Here is a 10,415-nt window from a genome sequence, read left to right as displayed (position 1 = left end):
CTGTGGAAATCCCGGAAGGAGTTGATGAAGAAGTTGGATCAGAACAATTGACTAATTTTAAAAAACCAGGTTCTTTTAATCGTTTACAAAAAGCTATATATTATGGATTATTAGTTGGTTATTCATACATGATGATGTTGGTATTTATGACTTATAACGGTTGGGCAATGTTGAGTGTTGTTGCTGGTGCAATTTTAGGTAATTATCTTTATGGTGGTGAAATTAATGAAACTTTGGCATGTCATTAAACATAACTTTTATATATAATTTATGAGCTTTATGATGGAAGAATTATATGTAAGACGACAATTTTCAAAATAAAACAATCAGTTGATGAATCACAAAATATAGCCATGTCATCAAACACCTACTTATTATGAGAAAATGTTGCAAATGAAGTATCTACAATAGGTAATTTCAGTAAAAACGTAAATTATTCATAAACTTATAAAAGCGTTATATAGGAAAGCACCGAAGCTAAATTTAGATAGCAACAGATTTTCTGAAGTTAACACCAGCGTAAACAGCTTTGTCACCTAATTCTTCTTCAATTCTTAAGATTTGGTTTAATTTAGCTAATCTTTCAGATCTAGCTGGAGCACCAGTCTTAATTTGACCAGATCTTAAACCAACAGATAAATCAGCAATGAAAGTATCTTCAGTTTCACCAGATCTGTGGGAAACCATGACACCCCAACCAGCATTGTAAGAATCTTGAGCAGCTTTGATTGATTCAGTTAAAGTACCGATTTGGTTAACTTTTAATAATAAAGCGTTAGCAGATTTCTTTTCAATAGCGGTTTTGATTCTGATTGGGTTGGTAACAGTTAAATCATCACCAACAATTTGGATATCAACAGTCTTTAAGAAGTGAGTCCAAGCTTCCCAATCATCTTCAGCAAATGGATCTTCAATTGAAACAATTGGGTATTCTTTAACTAAAGTAGCATATAAATCAGCTAATTGTTCACCAGTTAACCATTTGGTTGGGTCTGAGTTTGGATTTTTGAAGTCTAAATCGTATTTACCATCGTGGTAGAATTCTGATGAAGCAACATCTAAAGCGATAGAAACTTGACCTTCGTAACCAGCTTGCTTGATAGCAGCAACGATTAAATCTAAAGCTTCTTTTGGAGTTGAAATATCTGGAGCAACACCACCTTCATCACCAACGTTACCAGCGGATTGACCGTAAGTTTTTTTAGCTAATGATTTCAAGTTGTGGTAAACTTCTGAACCAATTCTTAAAGCTTCAGAGAATGATGGAGCATTGTTTGGAACAATCATGAATTCTTGGAAGGCTAAAGCACCACCAGCATGAGAACCACCGTTTAAAACGTTTTGGAATGGAACTGGTAAAACAAATGGTTGTGGAGTTTTTGAAATGTCAGCGATGTGTTGGTATAATGGGACATTTTTTTCACCAGCAGCAGCTTTAGCAGCAGCTAAAGAGACACCTAAGATAGCGTTAGCACCTAATTTAGATTTGTTTGGAGTACCATCTAAAGATAATAAGAATTCATCAACTTTTTCTTGGTTGGTAACATCTAAATTTTCTTTAACTAAAGCTGGAGCAATGATTTCATTAACGTTAGCAACGGCTTTTAAAACACCTTTACCTAACCATTTTGATTTATCACCATCTCTTAATTCTAAAGCTTCATGTTGACCAGTTGAAGCACCTGATGGGACAATTGATCTGAAGACACCTTTGTCAGTGGTTAAATCAACTTCAACAGTTGGGTTACCACGAGAGTCATAGACGTATCTAGCGAAAACTTTTTGAATAGCCATTGTGTAATGTGTATATGTTTTATCGAATTGAGTACAATTGATAGAGAAAGGAAAAAAGAATTCTTCTATTATTACTTATAGTTTCTGATAAAAGGGAATAAATGATGTATTTATACTACAATTGGAATTGGCGAATTGAGAATTTCTGCCCAACGCAAGTGTGGTACCCGGTGGTGTCGTTGTATGGTGAGATCAAGTGGTTTAACAAAATATGGTGCTGAGAAGCAGCGGGTAATGGCTCAGGTGTTGGCCAAAACATCACCAGGTGATGCCAATTTCCCACCGTTAGACAGGACAAGTTGCGATAGAATTTATAACAATAAGTACCAAATCTATTGTTCTCAAAAGGATGAGGTTATAATGGTTGGATTCCTCGAGCACAATTGAACACTTTACACTAATTATCCAGAAAACATCTCTTGAATTGGCCTTGCAATGGCAAGATGCGGGTTGGTTCTCGTCTTGACGTTTAGCGTTTAGCGTGTTAGCGTATATAGGATCCGTCAAGCCACGCACAACGTTAAAGAATTGGAATCTCATGTTCTCATGTTTATCAATTGAAGCTCATGATGTGGTTTGATCTGACAATTCTGTGACCTTATGAGTAATACGACAATTATAGTTATTCACCATTGAGCAAAGGCATTGAAGTTCTAATTGATTATTTCCTGACTCATAATAATAGTCACCTACATCATCCGCATCACCTCCATCAACTGAATCAAATCAAACATCACCTGCGCTCCAAAATTTTTCAATTTTCCACCGTATTCGGATTTTTTCCATTATCGGTCCTTTACGCCAGAAATAAAAAGTATTGTGCGGTGCGAACCGGGATAATAACAGGTACGACCTTTTATACTTTTTCCATCTACATGAATCTCTCAGATCCTTTGATATAAGTGTATATATGTATTCTTATATAAATCTATGTCCACGGTTTAATCCATATGTTAATGCTAATCCACCAGAAATGAATACACTCAACACAGCTAAGAGTAAAGCTGGATAGAATGATGTAATTATGGATTCTTGATAAGCTTTCAATAATTTTGATAAAAGTTCTTTTGTAATATATTTACCATTTTTCAAATAATTTGTATCACTTAATAAATGTTGATATATATAATCACCATGATCAACATTTTGTAAAATTTCTTTCAATTTATTATGAATTTCAGATCCATATATGGCTAATGAAAGTCCAACACCAAGAACTTGACCAATTGATCTAAATAAATAATTCATACCTGTTGCTGCAGCTTGACCTTCTTTACCTGTGATTGCAACAACTGTTATAAGTAATGAAACCAAATAAGATCCATAACCAAAACCCAAGATAGTCAAACCAATAATCAATGATAATTTCCATGAATTTGTTGAATCATAAGGTTCTGGAGTAACAATAGATCTAAATATGAAAGCAAACCCAAATAAAATGAATGTAACACTTGCGAATGAAATCCAAAGTGATAATTTTTTAACTTCAATTTGAATTCTTTTCAAAAGAAACCCAGAAGTTAATGAACCAATACTAACAGATAAAACAATAAATGTTAAAAATCCACCAGATTTTTTACTAGATTGATCTTGAACAATTTGTAAAAAAGATGGAATACCAAAAATTGAACCATTCAATACAAATGAACCTGCAAATGATGATATACCACAAATACCCAAGATTCCTTTAACTAAATCTGAAGGTAAAATTTGTTCTTTAGCAATATATTTCTCAATATAAACAAATAATATTGCTGCAAGTACAAATACAATACCCAAGATAACTCTATTTAAATCTGTTGATAATAATAACAAGAATGATGTAATTGATATAACCAACGTTATTGAACCACCGAAATCAATTCTTGTCAAATTTTCTTTTGTAAATGGTTTTTCTTGTCCAATATTAACATTTTTATAAGCCATAAACATACAAAACACAACACATGGAACTTGAGCACCGAAAACCCATCTCCATCCAATACTTGTGAGTAAAATTGCACCTAATGGTGCACCTAAAGTTTGTCCTAGGGCATAATTTAAATTAGCATAACCTTGAAATAATCCACGATTTTTAGTATCAACAATATCACTAACTATAATACTTGACATTGCACTTAATCCACCACCACCAATACCTGAAACAGCTCTACTTAAAGCAAATTGGAAAATGTTTTGTGAAAAAATACTTAAGAAACAACCAAGTCCAAATGTAAATTGTGCAAACATTAATGCATATTTTCTACCAATTATATCTGAAACTTTACCATATAATGGTTGAAAAGCTGTATTTGTTAATAAATATGAAGTTGCAATCCATGATTTTAAATTCTCTTGTTTGAAATCAGCAGCTATTGGACCCATTATATTTGCAACAACTGTACCATCAACAGCTGCTAAGAAACTACCAGCCCATAATGCAGGTAAAATCAACCATAAATTATATTCTTTAATTGCTTCATTTTCTTGTTCAATTGTTGTATATCTAAGATTACTAGAGTCACTATCTAACAATTGTGATTCTGGAGTTGATCCTCGACTACCATTTTGATTTTCTGTCATCTTTCTTAAAGATCCTTTAATTATTGATTTTTTAACCATTTTTCAGCCGAGTCTAATCTTGATAGTATAAATAATTGGAAACGAAATGCTTTTACTTCTGCATTCAGTAAGCGAGTGTTTATTCGGTGTGTAGTTGTGTTTCGTGTTGGAGTACCATATGAATCTAATGACTCATGAACTTCTTGATCATGAATCAGATTACGATCAAAGCCATAGTTTATCAACGGTTTTTTCAAAAAACAGTCAAAATCATTGAAATTAATAATAATTTATGCAGTATCTTGCTTATATAAACACACAGTACTTGATGACATAAGCAACATTTTTTTCAAATTTTTGTTTTTTTTTCTGAGACTCCAAACAAATTAAAAAAAAGCTTTGAAAAAAATTGAAAAATCGTGAAAGCTTTAGAGGTTTTTAATAAGAAGGGAGCATCAAAATAACGAAAAAATGGGTATGTAAAATGTTGTTTAAAAGTTATTAAATGGTTATAGTTACTAACATGATTGAATAGCTATCGCTAAAAATTTACCACTTTTGAAAAATCATTTCAGAAAACACTGGCAAGAACGTGTCAAAGTTCACTTTGACCAAGCTGGTAAAAAAGCTTCAAGAAGACAAGCTAGAGCTTCAAAAGCTGCTCAAATTGCTCCAAGACCATTAGATGCCTTAAGACCAGTTGTTAGAGCCCCAACTGTCAAATACAACAGAAAAGTTAGAGCCGGTAGAGGTTTTACTTTACGTGAAATTAAAGCTTCAGGTTTAACTCCAGCTTATGCTAGAACTATTGGTATTGCTGTTGATCATCGTCGTCAAAACAGATCAACTGAAATCTTTGAAGCTAACGTTTTAAGATTAAAAGAATACCAATCTAAATTAATTGTTTTCCCAAGAAACGGTAAAGCTCCAGAAGCTGAACAAATTTCAACTGCTCAAGCTTTCCCAATTGTTCAACCAACTCCAGAATCAGAACCAAGAGCTGTTGAACAACAAGAACAAACTGCATACAGAACCTTAAGATTAGCTAGATCTGAAAAGAAATACAGAGGTATCAGAGAAAAAAGAGCTAGAGAATTAGCTGAAGCTGAAGCTGAAAAGAAAAAATAAGGTGTTTAATAATATAATTAATTATTAGAAACTAAAGTATTATATTGAATATCATATTTTTTTAGGGGTTTTATAGTCATTTATCTTTTTTTTTATTTGTGTTAATTTATCATGTCGTTTGGGTTTTAGAGTTAAGAATTGTAGAATGTAGCTTGTAGCCTGTATTTGTGGCAAATAAATATATATGAAAGTAGTATGATCATCATATTACGTAGAATTTAGTTTGATTTACACTTCAAAATATTATCAATACTTAAAACTAGAATTATTATTCAAAATTACAAAATATTAAATCTATAACATCATGACTTTGCTTTTATTAAATACAGTAAATAATTTTATTAAATTTAATGAATCTAATCGAACAAACCGAAACCCATATCGTCATCAGATTCTTCTTTTTCTTCTTCTTTTTCTTCTTCAGCAGCAGCTTCAGTTGAACCTGAAGCAGCAGCACCAGCGGCACCAGCAGCTGGAGCACCAGCACCAACAGTAGCGAAACCAGCTAAGATTTCTTTTAAATCTTTACCTTCTAAAGCAGTAGCGAAAACATCAGCCCAGACCTGTAATAAACTTGTTAGTAAATGATCATTAAAATTACAGCATTATAGTTTAATAAAACACAAGGACCGTAGAGCAATATAATTCAATACTTTCATGGTGTATAATCCTTAACTTTTCACAATCCTTCAAGTGTTTTATCTCATTCCTTCAAAAAAGTGAAAAACTTACTTTGTCAACTGAAGCACCAGCAGCTTTGGTTAAGGTTAATAAGTTTTCAGAGGTGATGTCAAGACCAGCGTCAGACAAGATCAAGGCAGCGTATGAAACAATAGCGTCAGACATTGTTGAATATGTGTTGTTATGATTCCTTTAAACTCGTCTTGTATGTGTATTCAAAGCATTTCTATAAACTTGGTGTTGATAATCCCAAAGCACCCACTATTGGGAGATTCTGGTTAGGCCAACACCCGCGAATATCACAAAATTTCAACCAAAAAATTTCGCTTTGAAAGAAAAAAAATGGAGTGGTCGCGAAAATCTGACTTGTAATTTCAGTGGTGTGAGGGTGTGTGGATTGCCCTTTTCAACGTTTGTGTCAAAATAACAGTCACAAATGGATCTGGAAATATAAGGAAAGTGTCAAAACAATAGAGTACAAAAGGTTGTAGAAGGCTTATATTAACAAATTATACTATAAGAATATTCCATATGATTTAGGTGAGTGCTAATTAGTTAAAAATATTCACAAGGTTCAGTTAGGACTAAGATATAAGCTATAAACGTTTTGCCAGATATCTGAGTTGAAGTATATTACATCACGAATCATAAAGTCTATTACATCCAGATATACTCTGATATATGGGGTAACTTTGTATAAATATTAATTAACAGCATAATTAAGGGTTATACAGATATACCAGGCTACTATGAATAGTTTGATTCCATGTAAACGATAGATCAATACCTATAATTATCTAATACAAAGTGTCAGATATAGATCGTTAAACTACACTTCAAATTCCTATTTACAAGATCTTCTATTTACATAATTTCCAACAACCTTTGGTCACTTATATTCAAAGAACACAAGAAAGGAGAAGAGACTGAAAAAAAAAATTTAACTATACATATAATCATAAAATACTAAATCAATTCAATCTATAATAAAAATTGATCAATGATAATTCAATAACTTGGAATGTTCAAGAACTTTATTTTTTCAAGAAGTTTTCCAAGTTGTTTAACCAACGTAAGTATTCTTCATTTTCTTTGAAGATACCGTAGTTAATGATTTGATGTAATAATTCATCATCAATACCTAAAGCAGCTAAGTAGTTATCTAAAGCAATAACTAATTGTTCATCTAAATTGGCAATAGCTGGACCATGGTATGAGATTTCACGTTTTTGTTCATCTTCAGCTTTTTCTGATAAAGCATCTGAGGCGTTTTGATAATGAGTAACACCTTCTGCAACAACAGCAGCATCATAAGTACGGTAAACTAAATCAAAACTGATAGCACTGTTGTCAGCTTTTTTAACAACAACTAAGTTAACATTTAAGAAAAATTCATCTGGTTGTTTATCTAAATCATCTTCTTCAAAGTTTTCTTCAATAGCACGAATGTTAACAGCTTGGTTAACATCAAAGTATAAGTTTAAAGTTTCTTCTTCAGTTTCTTTAACTAATTTACCTAATGATTGACCTTCAGTTTTAGCAATTTGGAATCCAGTTTTATTGAAAAATTCAGACAATTCTTCTGGTAAGGAGTTATCAGCTTCATTTTCGTGTTGGATTTCACTTTCTAAAGCAGCACGTAAGCTTTCTTTAGCATCATTTTGTCTAATTGATGAAGTTGAGAATAAACGTGGAGCAATTGATCTAGTGGCGGATCTTGAAGCGATTGATGGAATTGAGCTTCTTAAAGCAGCATTTCTATTAATGGTTCTTAAAATATTTGATGAAGCACGAGCAGTTAAACGGAATGACATTGTGATTTGTTTGATTTGAGTTGAATTGTGTAAAGGAATTCAATTAAGGAAAACTTTCTGGTTATTCAAAGGATTATTTGTGTCTTATAATAAAATTTTAAACAGTCGGAAAACTGGCCCTCGGATATATGATCTATCATATTGTGTTACCAATTACATATCGATTGAAAAGATCTGATCTACTAAAAGAACCAATAATGGTTGTTGTTATATTAATGTGGATTGCATTGATAATAGCAGTAATATACAATATGAGTTGCTTCTTCGAAGCCATTGATGTGTATGTATTCTGTGTTCCTAAACTTTTCTTCCTATTTCCAGACGAATAATAAAATACAAATAATTGGGTCTTCAAGAACCCTCAATCAATAGAGAAAACCAGATAATGAAGAAGTCAGAAAACCAAAAATAAATTATAAAACAGTAAAAATTTCAACCTTCATTAGAGAAATTTCTCTTATTTGACGCAGCATAACAATGAAATAAAAATAAAAACAGTAGAAATGGTTTTCTAAAGTATCAAACGAATTGAAAAAAAAAACCCATGAAGAAAATGTTCAATGAGAAATTAAAATGAAATAAACAAGCCAATTTCTGAATTAAAGTTATTGCTCACCATCAGAAACTTTGATCCATTCTTGAACAAAGAGTGAGGAGCGACGATAACGACGTTCTTGATATTTTTCAAAAATTGATTTATGATGTTCTTCTGGGTTACGACAAGCTTCTAAGAGTACAGATGCTGCAGGTCTTAGTTGTTCAGCTGTGTAGCCAGAATAGTAGACATGAGCAGGGGTCCATTCACCACGGTTCAGTAACAAACGACTCAGGAAATGTGCAGATGCAGCTAACCAACTTGGAGGTGAAGCAACAAATCTATAATCCATCACAGTAATTTCCAAAAAGTATTTTGCCAAAGTTCTTGTTTCAAAGTCATAATCATCAGCTTTACTTGTGCGACGTAAAAATGACATTGGACCTGGCCATCCCATTTCAAATTCCAAAACATCGATCATGAATCGTTCAGCCCTTAATATATCTTCAACTGTATATGCATGGTCAACCATATAAGCAATTTCTTGAACACTTGGACAGTTAATTTCTTCATATTTTGCAGCAATAAATAACGCAACAGCACCAACTAACTGAAATCTGCTTAAAGAAACTCTTCTTCTACTTAAAAATCTATCAATGTAATTAACTGTTAAAAATAAAGTTTCTGGTAAAAGGTTGAATCTTGAATGAACTTGGACTAACCAATCTACCAATATGCTACGCATATTCCACTTCAACTCTGTTTGATTTTTCATGTATCCTGGATTTGGTCTCATTTTAATTTCTAAACCATGAAGATAGTTAAAAATTTCAGGTGAATATTCAGCAACCATTGAAACATCGAAAGTATCTTCATCTTCTTCATCCAGTTTATCACTATGGAAGATATCATAGACTTGCATTAATTCTTGATGAATTTTTGGTGTTAATTCAGGCATCAAAGGTTCTGGAATAGCATCTTCATCAACATCTTCTTCATCATAAACTTCAGAGGCTTCTTCCTTGTATTCAGAGGCTTGATAAACCTTTATAGCATCAGCATCCTGGTCTTTATGAACGTATCTATTTTTGATGTCAGCTAAAGGTTGTCTGTTATATTCAGAGGTTGTGTACCTTTCAGTATTTTCAACACCAGCTGGGGCTTTATTTTCATCATTTTCGTCTCCAAAAACTTTGATTTTTTGACTTGGTTTGTCTAATGACGTTCTAGAGATTCTTGAGGCATTTGTTGATACATTTCCAAGAGCAACTCTATTTGTGGTAACTGCTGGTTGTTGAAGCCTTTGGTGTTTTGTTTTCAAAGCTTGTGAATTTTCATTTGATATTATTCTAACACGTTGGGCTTCAGACATATTGAATGTAATGATGTTGATATATTTATGTGCGATTGGTGGTTATGTTTATGCAAGGGAAAAGTAATAACATAAATTTGATGCTATTAAGTTCGGAAAATAATTTGTTCACTTGGGAGACTAATTAATGATAATTGAATGTATGTGTTTAAATAAATGCCAGTTAAGAAAATAGAAATAGCAATGGGTTTATGGTAATCTCTAAATCTTCTTTGATGGTTTTGAATAATAATTGTTCCAGTTGTTCAACAAGGGTTCTTTAATGACAATAATTATGATGATTTAAACAAACAAATAGTAAAAAATGAAATAAGCCTGTTAAACTATTGTAAGAGTACCAATATAACTTTCACCTGAACACAAAAATGGATTAAAGTAAATGGAAACACAGCTTTTGTGGATATTTAGTTTTGTTTGAATTAATCAATGTGTACAAAAACTAATGAAATTTTGAATATGGTAGGAGTGATTCTTTTTGCAACTTGGAAGTAATTGAAAGAAAGGTTAAAAAGCGAGAGACTGTAAGTTAATTGAGTAGTGCCTTTCTGTA

The 10,415-nt window shown here is 32.3% G+C and overlaps 6 protein-coding genes across 6 annotated transcripts; 1 reads left to right on the top strand and 5 right to left on the bottom strand.

Annotated features, from left to right (window-relative positions):
* Window positions 1–483: 483 nt before the first annotated feature.
* On the bottom strand, window positions 484–1,794 carry ENO1 (enolase; the record flags this gene model as incomplete). Its single annotated transcript, XM_011279373.1, has 1 exon — window positions 484–1,794. One exon carries the CDS (start codon window positions 1,792–1,794, stop codon window positions 484–486), a length of 1,311 nt encoding a protein of 436 aa, XP_011277675.1.
* A 918-nt stretch (window positions 1,795–2,712) lies between these two features.
* On the bottom strand, window positions 2,713–4,356 carry VBA1 (Vba1p; the record flags this gene model as incomplete). The annotated part of the gene is made up of 1 exon (XM_011279372.1): window positions 2,713–4,356. One exon carries the CDS (start codon window positions 4,354–4,356, stop codon window positions 2,713–2,715), a length of 1,644 nt encoding a protein of 547 aa, XP_011277674.1.
* Window positions 4,357–4,806: 450 nt separating this feature from the next.
* Window positions 4,807–5,463, top strand: BN7_147 (60S ribosomal protein eL13; the record flags this gene model as incomplete). The annotated part of the gene is made up of 2 exons (XM_011279371.1): window positions 4,807–4,814; window positions 4,911–5,463. 2 exons carry the CDS (start codon window positions 4,807–4,809, stop codon window positions 5,461–5,463), a joined length of 561 nt encoding a protein of 186 aa, XP_011277673.1.
* A 356-nt stretch (window positions 5,464–5,819) lies between these two features.
* BN7_146 (ribosomal protein P1 beta) lies at window positions 5,820–6,309 on the bottom strand (the record flags this gene model as incomplete). The annotated part of the gene is made up of 2 exons (XM_011279370.1): window positions 5,820–6,026; window positions 6,196–6,309. The coding sequence occupies 2 exons, from the start codon at window positions 6,307–6,309 to the stop codon at window positions 5,820–5,822; spliced, it is 321 nt and encodes a 106-aa protein (XP_011277672.1).
* An 869-nt stretch (window positions 6,310–7,178) lies between these two features.
* Window positions 7,179–7,958, bottom strand: MAM33 (Mam33p; the record flags this gene model as incomplete). Its single annotated transcript, XM_011279369.1, has 1 exon — window positions 7,179–7,958. The coding sequence occupies one exon, from the start codon at window positions 7,956–7,958 to the stop codon at window positions 7,179–7,181; it is 780 nt and encodes a 259-aa protein (XP_011277671.1).
* A 605-nt stretch (window positions 7,959–8,563) lies between these two features.
* On the bottom strand, window positions 8,564–9,865 carry BN7_144 (cyclin family protein; the record flags this gene model as incomplete). The annotated part of the gene is made up of 1 exon (XM_011279368.1): window positions 8,564–9,865. The coding sequence occupies one exon, from the start codon at window positions 9,863–9,865 to the stop codon at window positions 8,564–8,566; it is 1,302 nt and encodes a 433-aa protein (XP_011277670.1).
* Window positions 9,866–10,415: the final 550 nt, after the last annotated feature.

Source organism: Wickerhamomyces ciferrii, contig 00001, assembly GCF_000313485.1.
Source record: "Wickerhamomyces ciferrii WGS project CAIF00000000 data, strain NRRL Y-1031 F-60-10, contig 00001, whole genome shotgun sequence".
Taxonomy (NCBI): Eukaryota; Fungi; Ascomycota; class Saccharomycetes; order Phaffomycetales; family Wickerhamomycetaceae; genus Hansenula; species Hansenula ciferrii.
Note: the sequence above shows the minus strand (reverse complement) of the source record. Positions and strands in the feature narration are given on the sequence as shown.